Here is a 17718-nt window from a genome sequence, read left to right as displayed (position 1 = left end):
TTTTTTTGGGCAAATTACACTTCAGCCCTTCAACTATAGGACATTGTCACTTTACCCTCTCGAATAAAAGCGGTGACATATTGCTTCTCTAATTTTCTGATTTGTTTCACTCTTCATCTTCTCTTAACATTTGGTCGCGGAAATAGGAGAGAAAAGTAGCATGTGAGTTGTACATGTTAATTTTATGACCAAAATATTTGCTCAAAAAATAATTTATATGCATATATGTGAGGGATCAAATGTATATATTTACCTCTCTGGTCATAAATATAGAACATGCATATATTAACTCATTTTTTCTTCATAAAAGATATATACATTTCTCACATATATATGAATAAATTAGTTGTTAGTTTGATCATAAAATTGACATTTACTGCTCACATGCTGCTTTCCTTTAAGCACACTCTGTTCCTATTCAAAGATGTAAAGTTTTCCTCCTTTCTTTTTCTATTGCCCTTTTATTCCAAGGCAAGGAGTGATATAGCGCTATCGAAAATCATCCCCTTCACTACCCTACGCTATAGCTTTTTGCACTCTTTCACCATGTTTAAGGATCTATCTCTTTCTCTGACCTATAGGACAAAAGGAACTTGACTAGTGGTGCGTAACAATGAACAACTTGCAACTACTTCACTCGAGTCCTAGTACTGATTTATGCACTTTGCTCCTTGTTAGCTGATATGGACCTTGCTAATTAGCTGATGATTAAGCTAAAACTAAAACTAAGGGAGCTGGGCGAGTCTAGCTTAGAACTAGGTAGGGCCTATCCGACCGATCAAATGTAGGAATTTATTTTTCCTCATTCAAAGCCAATTTTCAGCTTTGAGACGCGTATCCAATGGCCAATGCTGGGTTCTTGGCGGTTGTAATTCAATAAAAAATTCTACTGTTATTTTTTTAATAATATAAGATTAAAATTAAGACAATTAAAAGATTTAGAGGACAAAATGTAATAATTTTTAATTGAGGGAGGTAAAGTGACATCCGTCATTGGGTAAAGCCTTAATTTTATTTTATTTTTTAAAATTTTATAAAGTTACCCTTAACAAATATTGGATGAGAAAATGGCACTGATTGGCATCCGATTGTTATTAGGTCCACGAAAAATGCTTGGGAGCACTAATTAGTGCTCCCACTAATTAGGTGGCAGTGGGTCCCGCCATTAATGATGTGATGTTTTGGTCTTGGAGTTGTGTTTTTTTTTTTTTTTTTTTACTTTTTTAATACATTAGTGCTATTAGTGGTGATGTTTTTAGTGGGATGAATCATTGTTGAATAAAAAAATCTTTTTCTCTGTACTCCAAATTTTTTTTTTTTTTTGAATTTTTTTGTATTGGTAGGCCATACTTCACCTTGACCTTTTTTCGGGTATTTTAAAACCTGCCTCTTAACAAATAAGTTGGTTTTATTAATTACAAAAAATGAAATATTGATTGGTTTTTTGCATCATCCATATTGTTGCAATGACGTACGCTGTGGGTGCGTCAATTATCTAAAATAATAATGGCTTCCTTTGGAGTGCTAAGTTTGGGGTTTTTTAAAGTTATTTTAGTTAAAAAAAATAAAATAATTTTTTTAGTCTAATAAGATAAAATATTACATCCAATTCATAATTATTATATTTTTCTTCTCACAAAAAAGTTAAAAAAATTAAAAAAATCAAAATCCTTCCTAAACGAAAATTTTTAATTCTAAACTAAAATAACCAAAAAAATGAAAAAACAAATCCACTTCCCAAGCCAACACAATAATGGTGACAATTAAATGCTTTATAATAAAAAATAAAAAAAAAAACCTACGAATTTTGATCGATTGAGACCCCTTTGAAAAGGATATCCCTCCAACCCAAGATTGCTAGGCATTTGATTCATGTATTTGGCTAGTAAATTTGGATTGGTCACATTCAATATTGATATAATACAAATAAAAAATTAAAAAACTAACATGCATAGACAATTAATCCACACTATTACCTACTTTTTGTGCAATTTTCTACGCACTAATTCTGTGAACGTAGCAAAGCTAGATAAAAAAATCTCCATCACCGGTTTGTTAATTTGTCCATTCTAACCTGCTTTTTTTGTAAGGATTTGTGATTGATTAAATTAGATATGCTTGAGTAATCCCTTCTCATAATGAGAATGTATATTTCTATTTTAGATGGGTCAAAATGATTTTTAAATCAATTTATTAAATAGGTCAGGCTTAGAAATATTAATTGTGGCTTAACTTGGCTCGATTATTAATATATATAAAAACAGTCCCACTACGTAGTCCGAATTCATTAGGGCTCGACTATCCCGAATTTCAAAACGACATCGTTTTGAATTTTTTTTAATTTTTTTTTCCTTTTCTTCTTCCTCTCCCTCTCTCTCTGCTCTGCTCTTCGAAAAAATCAATATCAAAATCAAAATCTAACTCAAAAACTCAAAAAAGAAGGAACATTACAAAGCCACAGCATAACAACATTACAATGTTATAATTAAATTAATTTTAATTCAGAAAGAAGAATACCTCCTGCCATGATGTTCAAGCCTTTGAATCTTTATCCTTGAATGATCAAATCTTGATGTATAAAGAAGCCCACTCGCAGAACACTTTTACAGAACCATATGAGAAAAGTGAAAGGGACAGAGTTTCAAGCCTATTCTATGCACAAAACAATGTCTATGTTTGATGGCTATCACATGCATATATATAGATAGGCTTAGACCCATATCCAAGTGTAACTCTTTATAACTTCCCACCATCAGGGAAGTTATAAAGTCTCATGAAACCACCATATGGGATATTAAACCGACATCAGTTACTCATTAACCATTAAACTAATTAATTAGCCAATAAACCAATTAATTAGTCATTAAACCAATTAAATATATATATAATAAATAAATAAAACATGTGGTATATGGGCCACTTTATGGATATTCTTACATTCTCCCACTTGGCATATATAACATACGTTGTTGACTGTCGGGTAACTACCAAACTGATGATGGTCATTAAATAAAAATACCCAAACCTTAGAGGTATAATACACGAATCATGGTGGTTATACTCTATCAATTAAGTATTTCCTTCCATGTATTACATTGTATCACACTCTCAACTTAATATGGTGTCATTCTTTATGAATAACTTCTAATAAGTTATTCTGGGTCCAATGATCCCTATGGATCAATAGTCTTAATGGACTGCATAGCATCACAAATACTTTAGGTGCACAAAATGATGTTTTTCACTAATAATAATCAAAATGTCATGACAAAACAAAATAAAACAACAACTAGAAAAATTATTGAGCTAACCAATCAGTCCCATGCCCTCAACGTGTTTTGAAAACACCTTTACAGAAAGACCTTTGGTCATTGGATCTGCAATCATCATATCGGTACTAATATGCTCAATGCTAACTTCTTGCTTCTTAACACGGTCTCGAATAGCAAGATACTTTATGTCAATATGCTTGCTGTGGCTATCACTTTTGTTGTTGTTAGAGAAGAAAATTGCAACTAAATTATCACAGTAAACCTTTAATGGCCTAGAAATTGAATCCACAATTCGAAGCCCTGTGATAAAATTCCTTAACCAGGTAGCCTGTGAGGTTGCTTCAAAGCAAGCTATAAACTCTGCTTCCATTGTTAACGATGCAATTATCGTCTCTTTGGCGCTCTTCCATGAAACAGCACCGCCTGCTAGCAGATAGACATATCCTAAAGTGGATTTTTTGGAATCTTGACAACCCGCAAAATCCGAGTCTGAATATCCAACCACCTCAAGACAGTCAACATGCTTGTAAGTAAGCATGCAGTCCTTGGTTCCCTTTAAGTACTTCATGATTTTCTTTGCAGCCTTCCAATGTTCCATTCCTGGATTACTTTGGTATCTTCCAAGCATCCCAATTGCAAATGCAATGTCATGTCATGTACAAACCAAAGCATGTATTAAACTGTCTACGGTAGACGCATAGGGAATGCTAACCATTTGTTCCTTGTCCAAATCATTCTTCGGACATTGACTTAAACTGAATTTGTCACCCTTTAAAAGGGGTGCTGCATTAGGAGTGCAATCACTCATCTTGAATTTCTCCAAAACTCTTTCAATATAGGCTTCATGAGATAGTCCTAATGTCCTTTTGGACCTATCTCTGTGAATCTCTATGCCAATGACATAAAAAGCTTCACCCATATCCTTCATTTCAAAATTTTGAGAAAGAAATTGTTTAGTATCATGCAACAATCCCAAATCATTAGATGCAAGTAAAATGTCATCCACATATAGAACTAGAAAAATGTATTTGCTCCTACTAACCTTAAGGTATATACAGTTGTCCACAACATTCTCCGTAAAACCATATGAAGTAATAATATTGTGGAACTTTAAATACCACTGTCGGGAAGTTTGTTTTAGTCCATATATGGATTTCTTGAGCTTGCAAACTAAGTGACTATCTTTATCAGAACAAAAACCTTCAGGTTGCTTCATGTATACTTCTTCCTCAAGATCCCCATTCAGAAATGCTGTTTTCACATCCATTTGATGTAGCTCTAAATCAAAATGAGCAACTAATGCCATGATAATTCTAAATGAATCATTTTTTGAAACCCGAGAAAAGGTATTATGATAATCGATGGCTTCTCTTGATTGAAACCTTTAGCTACAAGTTTGACTTTATATCGTTCGACATTGCCATTGGAGTCTTTCTTGGTCTTATAGACCCATTTACAGCCAACCGCTTTAACTCCTTTAGGCAACTCGACAATTTTCTAAACTTGATTCTTAGCCATAGATTCCAACTCTTCCTTCATGGCATCATACCATAATTTAGAATCATCCCTACTCATGGCATTGGAAAATGAAATAGGATCATCTTTAGGTCCGATGTCAAAATCAGACTCTATTGAGTATACAAAATAATCACCAGAAATTGCTGACTTTCTAGCTCGTGAGGATCTCCTTAATTTGGTAGTCTCAATTGGGACTTGAGCTACAGGCTCTATGTTGACTTGTTCCTCTTGTGGTGAAAGTTCTTGAATTTGTTGATTTTCAAGACTATCGGGTTGATTATCTTGAAAGACAACCAATTCACCTATATTCATGGGTGTTGTATCCGAACCCCGTGATTCCTTCCACTCTATCTTTCGAGGGTAACTCCCACTAGGGTCAACTTCCTCAATAAACTTAGCATTTCTGGCTTCAACAATTCTAAGTGAATTTGAAGGACAATAAAATCTGTAACCCTTGGAGTTTTCCGCATAGCCTATGAAAAAATCACTAACTGTTCTGGGGTCCAATTTCTTTAAATGTGGGTTATACACCCTCACTTCAACTGGACAATCCCAAACGTGTAAGTGTCTTACACTTGGCTTCCATCCTTTTCATAACTCAAACAGTGTTTTGGGAACAACCTTGGATGGAACCCTGTTTAAGATATACACAACGGTTTTCAAAGCTTCACTCCATAAATTTATAGACACATTAGAATAACTAAGCATGCTCCTTACCATGTCCATAAGTGTTCAGTTCCTTCTTTCAGCAACACCATTTTGTTGTGGTGTGCCAGGCATTGAATATTGTGCAATAATGCCTTCTTCCTTAAGGAACTTAGCAAATGGACCTGGTAACTGTCCCAATTCTGTGTACCTCCCATAATATTCTCCACCCCTGTCTGACCTCACAATTTTAATTTTCTTTTCTGTTTGTGTCTCTACTTCTGCTTTATGAACTTTAAAGGCATCAAGTGCCTTAGCCTTATCAAACAAGAGGTAGAGATACATGTATCGTGTGAAGTCATCAATAAATGAGATAACATATCTTTGACCATTCAGACAAGGTGGAGTAAATGGTCCACAAATATCAATGTGTATGATTCCAAGAATTTCCTCACTCCTTTTGGCACCTTCACTGGTCTTGTTGGTCTGCTTTCCCTTTATGCAGTCCACACAAATACCAAAGTTGGTAAAATCAAGAGTCGGAAGGACTTCATCATTAGCCAACCTTTTTATTCTCTCAATGGAGATATGTCCTAATCTTCTATGCCAAAGAATAGAGGAGGACTCATCAACAATATTACGCTTAATGCCAATATCACCATGCAAGGTTAAAAGATTTTGTTCAAAAATAGGATCTAGATTTAATTTGTACAAACTGTTAATTAAAGTACCAAATCCTACAGAAACAGAGTCTTTAAACAAGCTAAAATTTGGACCAACAAACTGAAATTCAAATCCAAACGGTACTAGTTTAGAAATGGAAATTAAATTTTTTAAAAAAGATGGAATGTAAAAAGTGTTTTCAAGATCCAAAACAAAGCCATTTTTTAAAACAAGTCGGAAAGTTCCAACAGCTTCGACATGCGAACGCATCCCATTGCTTGAATAGATGCCTTGTTCACTTCCTGTTGGTTTCCTTAGGCTGAGGAAGCCCTTCATGGTATTAGCAATGTGAATTGTAGAACCTGAATCAATCCACCAATCATATTGATGAGTATTAACAAAATTAGATTCATAACACATAAGAGATATGAGATTACCTTTCTTCTCAAGCCATTTCTTATACTTGGGGTAGTCTTTCTTCATGTGACCCTTTTTCTTGCAGAAGAAGCATGTACCCTTATTGCCATGATTTTTAAACAGCACTTTACCAAACTTCTTCCATTTCTGATCACCTTTGCCCTTTTTCCATTGCCCTCCTTTATGTGTTGCTAAATGAGCACTTTCCACTTTTTCATGCTTCAACATCTCCTCCTCTTGAACACACATGGTCAAAAGTTCATAGATAGACCATTTTTCTTTCTGTGTGTTGTAAGAAATTTGGAATGCTCCATATTCCACAGGAAGAGAATTGAGTATGAAATTGACAAGGAATGACTCAGAAATCTCAATCTCTAAGGACTTAAGATGAACTGCAATGTCCCTCATTTCCATAATGTGCTCACGCACACTCCTAGAATTGTTATGCTTCATTCCTGATAGTTTGTTCATTAGGGTACTTGCCAATGCTTTGTCAGAACTAACAAATTGCTCTTCAATAGCCCTCATGTAGTTCTTGACCTTATCAGATGGTGAGATTGAGCCCCTAATGCTCTGGTTAATATGTGACTTTATGAGCATTAGGCTTAAGCGATTGGATCGCTCCCACTTATCATAAGCACTCTTTTCTGCAGCGGAACTCTCATCCGTGGGTTCAGGAGGTTCATCCACACGGAGTGCCAGATCGAGGTCCATGCACCCTAATGTTAGAAGGATTTTGTCCTTCCAGTCTAAAAAATTATCACCGTTCAAGAATGGAATACGAGAAGACTCATTAGATAGTACAGAGGTAGAAATCGCTGCAATTACCAAGAACATTATTAATGCTTTGAAACAATAGCTATAGTCTGAATCAACCAATGTCAAATTCAGTAACAAATCTAAACCTTCCTGTGAGTAGAGGTCACTAAACTGCATTAGATTTGCTATTACTTTATAATAAGACTAATGGGTTCCGAAATATGTAAGGAAAAGAAAACTCATACCTGTGGGTTTAGAGTGTTCAATCCCTTTAATACCCAATCCATTATCTTATTCCAATTAAATTTCATAAATAATTACTTTCCTGTGGGACCAAGAAATTATTTATAAAACATAATTGCAATGTAAAAATGCCAAATTAACTTGTAACTTTATGTGATCAAAATACTGAGGATCACATCTTTATGTCTTAAGATGCTGTGGCTACTCTTAAAACGGAATAATTTTTTTTTAAATATGGCATAATTTATTAATGTGAGCAAATCCTTATAGTTACAACAAATACATAATCTTTCAATGCACATAATGTATAATACATACAATCAGAGTAATATCACATGAAAAATCCCAAGATCAAACACATGTACTTCAACCTTATACTAGAATGTGCTTAAAAATTGGACCAAAATAAATTCTATAAGCTCAACACATAGTGTATTCATATTCTTATTTCACATGAATTTTCAATGCATAAATAATTACCTTAATGCAGGTAATATAATATTACATTATTTTAGATAACATGCCAATGAATCTCAAAAATTATAAAAACTAAAAGAACATGTTATAATTCACTGTATGAGATTCAATTGAATTTGCTTACTATTTAAACATGCAACGATAATAAACAAAACATCCTTAAAAGCATGTTAAAATTTCTTTATGAAAATTCTACAAATAAATTCAAATAAAAGTATGAGAATTTCTAGATTTGATATAGAATCAGATTAAATATTTTGTTCTTTAATGTGTGTGTCAAAAATAATAGTTAATGACACACAACAAGTCTCCTAAATAAAATAGATTCAGAGTAGGAGAAAATTCTAAATAAATGTAAATACCACTAGCACAAATCACGATGGACTCTACTAGTGCAACAGTGCTTCCTTTTTCTTTAATAGTGATTTTCAAAAGTTATGCAATATAAATTACTCATTCTGATTCTACAATGATTCTGAATTGTGAAATTTTATGGTGTGAATTAGATTCAGTATGCGACTATATGCATCAAAACATCCAGTAAATTGTTGAATAAAACATTCTACACTGTAAGATGCGGAAGTTGATTTTATGTAGATGAAACAAATACTAAACAACATAACAAAAGGTTGGCTCTGATACCAATTGTTATAATTAAATTAATTTTAATTCAGAAAGAAGAATACCTCCTACCATGATGTTCAAGCCTTTGAATCTTTATTCTTGAATGATCAAATCTTGAATGTATAAAGAAGCCCACTCGCAGAACACTTTTACAGAACCATATGAGAAAAGTGAATGGGTCAGAGAAACAATGTCTATGTTTGATGGCTATCACAGGCATATTTATAGATAGGCCTGAAACTCTGTCCCTTTCACTTTTCTCATATGGTTCTGTAAAAGTGTTCTGCGAGTGGGTTTCTTTATACATTCAAGATTTGATTATTCAAGGATAAAGATTCAAAGGCTTGAACATCATGGCAGGAGGTATTCTTCTTTCTGAATTAAAATTAATTTAATTATAACAATTGGTATCAAAGCCAACCTTCTGTTATGCTGTTTAGTATTTGTTTCGTCTACATAAAATCAAACTTCGCATCTTACAGTGTAGAATGTTATATTCAACAATTTACTGGATGTTTTGATGCGTACAGTCGCATACTGAATCTAATTCACACCATAAAATTTCACAATTCAGAATCATTGTAGAATCAGAATGAATAATTTATATTACATAACTTTTGAAAATCACTATTAAAGAAAAAGGAAGCACTGTTGCAACAGTAGAGTCCATCGTGATTTGTGCTAGTGGTATTTACATTTACTTAGAATTTTCTCCTACTCTGAATCTATTTTATTTAGGAGATGTATTCTTCTTTCTGAATTAAAATGCCATGATGTTCAAGCCTTTGAATCTTTATCCTTGAATGATCAAATCTTGAATGTATAAAGAAGCCCACTCGCAGAACACTTTTACAGAACTATATGAGAAAAGTGAAAGGGACAGAGTTTCAAACCTATTCTATGCATAAAACAATGTCTATGTTTGATGGCTATCACAGGCATATATATAGATAGGCTTGGACCCATATCCAAGTGTAACTCTTTATAACTTCCTACTATCAGGAAGTTATAAAGTCCCATGAAACCACCATATTAAACAGACATCAGTTACTCGTTAACCATTAAACTAATTAATTAGTCATTAAACCAATTAAATATATATATAATAAATATATATAATATAAATAAATAAATAAATAAAACATGTGATATATGGGCCACTTTATGGATATTCTTACATACAAACCCACAACACAGTAACAGAGGAATCAAAATCAAAAACAAAAACTCAAAAAAAAAAAAAAATCAACAAACCGAAAATCAAAATCTCACATGAAAATCAACAAACAAACTCAAAAAATAAAAAATAAAAAAAAATCAACAGTCAAACCCACATGAAAATCTAAATCTAAATCTAAATAAAAAACTCAAAAAAACTCACAAATCACCAAATTTACACAAATCAAAAAAATCAAAATCAAAATGAAAATGAAAAAAAAAACGAACCCACAGCAACAGAGGGAGAAAGAAAAAGAAAAGAAATAGAGAGAAGAAGAGAGAAGAACAGAGGAAGAAGGAGAGGAGGAAGAAGCCGTCGTCGCCCTCACCGTTGCTCTCCGTCTCTCCGTCGCCCATCACCATCACTGTTGCTTGCTCTGTGTGTATACACAGTCTGTTGTCGCCATCACACCGTTGCTCTCCTCCCTCTTCTCTCTCTCTCTTCCCTCTTCTCCCTTCTCTCTTCTCTCAGCTCTCTTCTTCATGTTTAAAGAGAGGGGGGGAGGGAAAATCAAAACGACGTCGTTTTGAATTTGGAACAATTCGAGCCTCCAACTATTTGAGCTACCAAGCTTTATTCATATAAAAATTAGTTGTATGTGATTATTATTATTTAAAAATAAAAAAGATGCACTAAAGAAGGAAAAACATAGTTAACTAAGCCTATACTAAAGATGTAATTGTTAAATATTAAACTCAACTTCAAAATTATTAATTTTATAATATTTGTTTTATTTATTCTAGGAGTTTGGGGGATGGTCTCAATATTATAAGACTAGTAGGGCATGGTTTGAGATCGATTTTAAGGCTTAAGTTGATTCTGCTAGATTTAGACACAAGGAATTTTTATATTTCTGAACTTAAATTCAAATCAAACCGGACCCAAATCGATATTTTTCAACCTCTACATGTGAGTGGGAGTTAGTTTGTGATAGGGACTACTCAGGATAAGGTATTGATTTTTGCCAACAAAAGCTTAACCTAGCCGCGTTTTTATTAGTTTTTTAGTTAGAATATGAGATAAAAAAAATTAATATATTTAAAATAATTTTTTAATTTTTTATGAAAAGATGTATAAAAAATAGAAAAAAAAAAATCTTCAACTTTTTAGTATAAGTTATAAATTTTTTAATTTTATTAATAATTTTTTAACTTTTAAATTAAAACACTCCATGCCAAATGAGGCCTTGTGTTCATTATAGCTAGGATGAATATTTGACAGTAATAGCAAAACAAAAATGCGTCCGACCCCCAGTAAACCCCACCCCCAGCGATCCCTCCAGTGCCATGTGGCACTGCAGGATTGGAAGGAAAGAAAAAAAAAAAAAAAATTTGGTTAATGGAGGCGCGCCACGTCACTAGGGTGTGTAGCAGCGTTGAATAGCAAAATTAGTATTTTTCCTATTTCTGTAAAAAATATTAATAAAAAATAAATCAACAAGAAATATCTTGTGGGAGTCTGTCAAAATCACTAAAAGACAAAACAAATAATGTACGGATGACTTGCACTGAATCAACAACTCTATTAATGGTGGTCCGTCAAGTATTTGTCTCTCTTTATGATAGTCAATGAAGTAAATACATCAATATCTTGTTTGGCATTTGATAATTACAAAGAAATGATGTTTAAGTTGAAATATAAAGGGGAAATTACTATTTAGTGGGAGGTAAGGGAAAAATTACCAAAATCAACCCTTTTGTGTAAAAAATTATACCTCCATGATTTATAAATATTTTTAGTCAAATAGATTGAATAGTAGTTTTTTTCAAATAAAAATCAAAGTCAATGTAATTGGGACTACAAATGAATTGAGTAATAACTTGTTTAAATTTACTTTGAAAATTTAATAAATTTCAAAACTTGTTCAAACTTGTTTTATTCATATAACCAATTAATTCCAAACAAGCTTTTATTGAGCTAAATTCGTGTATTTTATAGTGCATATAGACTTATCAAGCCGACTAATATTTGTTTAAACTTAACTTCAAAGCTTAACAATTTTTAAAATATGTTAAAAGTATGTTAAAATTTAACTTGTTTGAATAATAAACCGATATCCAACCATAATATTGGGAAGAATCAAGTTTTGAGATTTTTTTTTTCTTTTTTTTGGGGGGGCTTGTTTTTGCTTTTATGAACTCTTTACTATTTTGAGTTTTTTTTCAAATAAATAAGTCCGTCATAGTTGACCTCAAAAAAGAATAAAAAGTTACAATATCACTTTTTAACCTAAAAATTAAAAAATCATTAAAAAAATAAAAAAAACTAACAACTATATCAAAAAGTCAAAGATTCTTTTTTCTTTTTATTTTTTGCATATCTTTTTGTAAAAAATTAAAAATTCATCACAAACATACTAATTTTTTTTATATTATATTTTAATCAAAAAATTAAAAAATTACTAAAAAATATATTCCCAAACAAGGCCTTAGCTGAAAAATCCTTTAAAAATTTGGTTGTCAAAAATTGAAAAAAGTTTATTAGATACAAGTAAGCCTTTTTGACTGAAAAGGGGAAAGAAATATTGCAGTTGAATATTAAAAAAAAATTATAAAAATACTTGTTTCGTTATTTTTGTTTTTTTTTTAGTTCAATTTTTTATTTTCATATTTTTTTTTATGAATTTTTTTTAATATTTCACGCAAATATTTTATTTTTTAAATACACCTAATCTAAATATAATTAAAAATATAATATTTAAGAAAAAAAGAATTGTAAAATTTTTATCAAATATAAAAAAAAATACAAAAATTCAATACATTTTCATATTTTATTGTATTCAATGAAATTTTAAAAAAAAATTATACAAATTTTAAACTTTTTAAGTATATCAAGATTAAATAAATCTAAAAAAGTTTTAAAAAATTATTAAAATATTAAAAAAATTACTAAAAATACAAAATTACGAATAAAAATTGTAAAAAAAAGCATACCCATTGAAAGTCTGTGAATAGAGAGTCAACATACAGAATGTTGGCAGATACAGAGAAATTTCACCACAGAAGCTTTGTTTGACTGACAAATGTCCAAATTTAATAATTCTATGAAGAAGTTGAAAGAGACCCTTTGTTAGACCCACTTATTTGAAATCTTCATGTAAGTCTTGCTTCCTCAATGAAAGTCCAATAATTAACATTCTCGACTTATTGCTCTATGTACTCTTCATTTTAAAAGTCTTTTGCTGCAAGAGAGAAAATTGCTCTTTGGTCTAACATGTCCATTGCACAAGTTAAAACAATATTCCCAGCATTTGGTGCTGAGGGTGTATCAACATTGGTTTTTAGGGCACGTCAAAATGGGTGTCGTGTTTGTGCTCAACACGTGTTAGACGTTGACATGTCGTCGACACTCTGTTTACTTGGATTATGATTATCAAAATCTTGATCTAGATCTTATAATCCTACGATTTTACGATTCATTTGAATACAATCGATCGATCATGTAAAACATTATTTATAGGTATGATCTTTCGATCCTGGTAATGGGATCTTATAGGGTCGTGAAATCCCGATCCTATCCGATCCAATTTACAAATCTTGTTTTGTATTGTATGACATATTTTATTATAAATTTTATATTTATTGTCTAAATATCAATTTATGTGGTCAAAATAAATAATAAAAATTAAGTAATATTGAATCAAATAAACTAAGAAAAATAAACTTGGAAAAAAACATTCAAATATTGCAGTAATTTACGAAAATTAACTAGTCAAAAAAACAAACTTAGCTTTAACGGAGTCTAAGGAAGGTAAGATGATTGCAACTTTTTTTCAATTTTTTGAGAGATTATTTTTGTGACTTGAATCCGCTCCACCAGTGATGCTAACAACAAACCTTATCATTCAGTTAAGCTGCTCTCTTGGGTTTTTAATCTATTTTCATATCCAACTTTGTTAAATATTTTTTCTTCACTTTTTATGCATTATTGTAGATTGTAAAGTATTTTATTATAAAATTCTTCTTCACCTTCTTTTTTGATGAAATACAAAACTTTTACCATCGAATTTTCTATTGCACAATATTATACATACATTTTACATGGAGTATTATATTTTTTACAATATCTTCACTTCTTTTTAATAAAATATAGATTCATTTTGTGTATACTTTTTAAGAAATATTTATTTAAATTAAATTATTATGTAATTTGTCTTTTTTGGTAAGACCTTACGATCTTCGATCCGATCCTATAAACACCTCCAAAGATCTAACGTAAAATCCTAATTTTAACAATCTTGACTTGAACACGCCACATGACATGTCAATTTTTTAAATTAATTTTGACTTGGCCACATCACATCACATGACATGTCAATTTTTTAAATTATTTTTTTACACGGCATTTCGAGGACACACATGTTCTATATTTAGACATGACTCATCAACTTCTAAATTTAAAGCTTTGAAAAGGAAGAGTTCAACAGTTTGGATCATGCAATCCAAACAACAGATTGCTAGGTGCTATTTTGGCAGTATCTTAATGGATGCCTAGGGATGAACCAAGAGACTTGTACTCAGCATCAAAGAGTGAAAATTTGAAACTCGGTTTTCAATGATTTTTATGTAACTGTTGCATTTCCAAGAATAAGGAAAACTTTTTCATTTGGAAAAAGAAGTAAAGACTTTATCATTCAACCAATGCCAATTCATCATTCAAACAAATGAATGCTAGAATGAAATCAAAAGATCTAACATGAAGTTCTTATGAAATCTGTCAGAGTTTCATATACGTGCCAGAATGAAAGCAATGCGAACTCTTTATTATTCAATCAAAGACAATTCAGATGCAACGTATGGAATTCCCATAACTATCAATGCTCAATAATGGAGTGATATCAGTCATAAACTTGAATCACAAATGAATGTTAGAACTGAAATTACAGTAAAATACAGCACTAGTAGTATAGAAAACTAACACGTTGTGTAAAAACAATGCCAAAAAGAATGGCCAAACTTGTAACAATTCTAACAAGATGAAGTAATCCAGGTAATTACCTGAGTGCCACACTAGATGAGAATTGTTGTTTCATTATCACAATACTTTTACACTGTTAAATGCTTAATGCTTTCTAATAAAACCCCCCAAATTATTGTGTTCCCTAACTTCCAAGGTTATCAAAACTTAACTAGATACTGTTTTCTAGTTCGAAAATCATAATTGCCGGTAAATATCATAGTACAACAACACACAACAATTCCCATATGAACAAATGAAAACAGAAAAATAATCTAGAAATGTAGTAACAAATCAAACAACAACATCCTTACAGGACAGAAGAATTCAGGTTGAGGGTCTCGGTGATTCTGGAGAGTGGTAATTCATCTTGTTCACGCTTCAATCTCTAAGAGTGTCCACAGAAAAATTAGCCGGTAATCCTTTTGTAAGAGCTGAAGAAAAGCCCAAAATGACCAGAACCACACCTAATATGCTCTACAAAAAGATTTAAAGAATGTTTCCTAGGTTCTAACCGGTAAAATTCATCCCGCTCTTTCACTGAGATCTCCTCCGCAAGTGTTGTGAAACTGGGTAACCCTCGAAGAAATCCAAGACTGCGGTTTCTAGGTCCTCAACTGAGTACTTGATATACGTCTCGGGGTGCTTTCCACTCTCTATATGGCTCCTGAACCGGCCTAGGAATGACCTGTAAGCCGGAATCAACTTCTCCGAAATTGATATCCGGAGCTCCTCCCGGAGCTGGTTATCGGGTATCAACCACGTCGCCTGAGTCCGGTGAACCTCCTCAAACATGGCATTGAAGGTCTTAAACCTCTCTCTCAAAGCACTCTTTGAAACCCCAGACGAGAAACTCCCACTCACATGTAACCCCTCATCTCTCAAACAATACAAAACCCTAACCCAAGTTGCTCTCTGATAGCTTGTGGCGGCCTGTCTAAACTTCCCAGTTAATTTCTTCAGATAATCGTCTCCGATCATCTCTCTCAACTCCGGTGACCCCTTGATTTTCTGAACAATGTAATGAACATTGTTCATCATGAACAAGTGAGCCAAAGAGGCGTCTTTATAGAGCTTGGACTTCCCATCCAAATTGAATTGTAAAATCACAATTATCCAAATCAAGTGGAGCGCCAGAGGGGTTCGTCCCTCTAGCTCCGCGAATTCCATATCAGGGGTCGTAGGATCGCCAGAGTACCTCGACCCCGTCGGAGGTTTAGACACAATCAATTCAATCAAAGTTTGTTTGTAATCAGAGATCAAGCTTATATAATTCATCACATATCTAGTCAAAGGATGAATTGTACCTCCGGGAACCGGAATCCTCGAAGGCTCACGAAGAATTGCGTTCTCGAATTCTGATAAAATTCCTCTCGCTGCCTCAGCAAGCCTGGACTGAATCTCCGCCGCCTGAACTCGAATCGACTCCGCCGATTTCGATTCGAAAACAACATCAACGTCCGGTAACAAATCCGATAACGCATCGTGCAGATCCAAGATCTTGAACAGCTTTTCCGGCGATCGGCGACTGATACTGATAGCTTCAGCGAAATTGAAGAGTTGAATTGCTGGACCTTTCACGGTTTCAATGAAACACGAATCATCTGAAGCGGTACCTAAACCCTCGAAAATTTGCTCGCAGAGCTTTTTCTCACTCGCGAAGAGGATTCGAATACAGACTTTTGCGGCTCGAATCCACTTCTTGATCTTCGTCTCCAACACTTCCCATTCGAGTCTCTGTATATCACCGATGCTCAATTTCTCGATTCCAAGCTGTCGAAAGCTCGCGTCCATGGCGGATTTGCGAACACTGCCGTAAACCTGAACACACTCGCGGAAATATCCAGCTGAGATCATCCTCTCCGCGATGCTTCGGAGATCGTAAATCGCTTCCGATGGAATCAAATCGATCTCGCGAATACTAGTAGTAGATTGATACTTGGAACTACTACTACTTCTACTACTACTCTCTCCAACATGAAACTCCACTTCAACTTCCTTGCTCACCACCGAATCTTCAAACGAGTAATCTTCTTCTGGAAAATCAACTCCAGTGCTATCAGCTCTCGGAGTAGATCGAACCGATTCGACTAACGATTCGGCTTCAACAGGTCCAGTATGTGAAATCAGGATATTACGAAACTCGTCCTCGAGCCTAGCCATGGCGATCTGGATCGCACCATTGACCTTGTTCTGATCATCGGTCACAGTCACCGATTCCATCGATCGTTGAATCTCATCAACGGCTTGCAAGTATCGATCGATCTCTTGACGATCGGAATCGAAGATCATACGCTCTCTGGCTTCCTCCGACGCCGTGGAGTCCCACCGGAGGATGATTTTCTCGGCTGATTCGATTGCTCCGGCGGTGTTTTCCGGCGGCTCCATAGTCGGAAATTGGTTCGAAATTTTTTGTAAAGCAAACAATCTTTATCTGATAAGAACTGTTTTTCCTTTTGGTTTTGGTTTTAGTGATATTTTTTTTTCCCTCCTTGTGTGGTGGGGTATTGTGACGAGTAAGAAGCCAATAGCTGAATCAATATGAATCAACTGTTGTTGTTGTTGTTGTTGTTGTTGTTGTTGTTGACTTGATTTTTTTTGTTTTGGTTTTGGGAAGTGATTTCAGAAGTGTTTTTTGCGTTTTGAGAATTGAGGTTTGAAAGTAATTTGATTATTTTTAACTATGTCGGAGTATTTATAAAAACAAAGGCAATGTTAGCTTAATTTTTAAAATATGATTTGGATTAAAAAATAAAAAATTTATTTGATTAATGAATTTTTAAAATATGATTTAAAATTCAATTATCTCTCTTCTTTCTATTTTTTTTATCATTATTAATTAATAAATTAATCAATCATTTTTTTCTTTCATATCCCTTTTTCTTATTTTTACACATCAATTAATTAAATTTTCTCTCACATTCA

At 33.1% G+C, this 17718-nt stretch overlaps 1 protein-coding gene across 1 annotated transcript; it reads right to left on the bottom strand.

Annotated features, from left to right (window-relative positions):
- Positions 1 to 14847: 14847 nt before the first annotated feature.
- On the bottom strand, positions 14848 to 17462 carry LOC114256800 (exocyst complex component EXO70A1). The gene has a single exon (XM_028196474.2). It carries the CDS (start codon positions 17179 to 17181, stop codon positions 15331 to 15333), a length of 1851 nt encoding a protein of 616 aa, XP_028052275.1. The 5' UTR covers positions 17182 to 17462; the 3' UTR covers positions 14848 to 15330.
- Between the last annotated feature and the right edge of the window lie 256 nt (positions 17463 to 17718).

Source organism: Camellia sinensis, chromosome 15 (genome assembly GCF_055761805.1).
Source record: "Camellia sinensis isolate YWXY chromosome 15, ASM5576180v1, whole genome shotgun sequence".
Taxonomy (NCBI): domain Eukaryota; kingdom Viridiplantae; phylum Streptophyta; class Magnoliopsida; order Ericales; family Theaceae; genus Camellia; species Camellia sinensis.
Note: the sequence above shows the minus strand (reverse complement) of the source record. Positions and strands in the feature narration are given on the sequence as shown.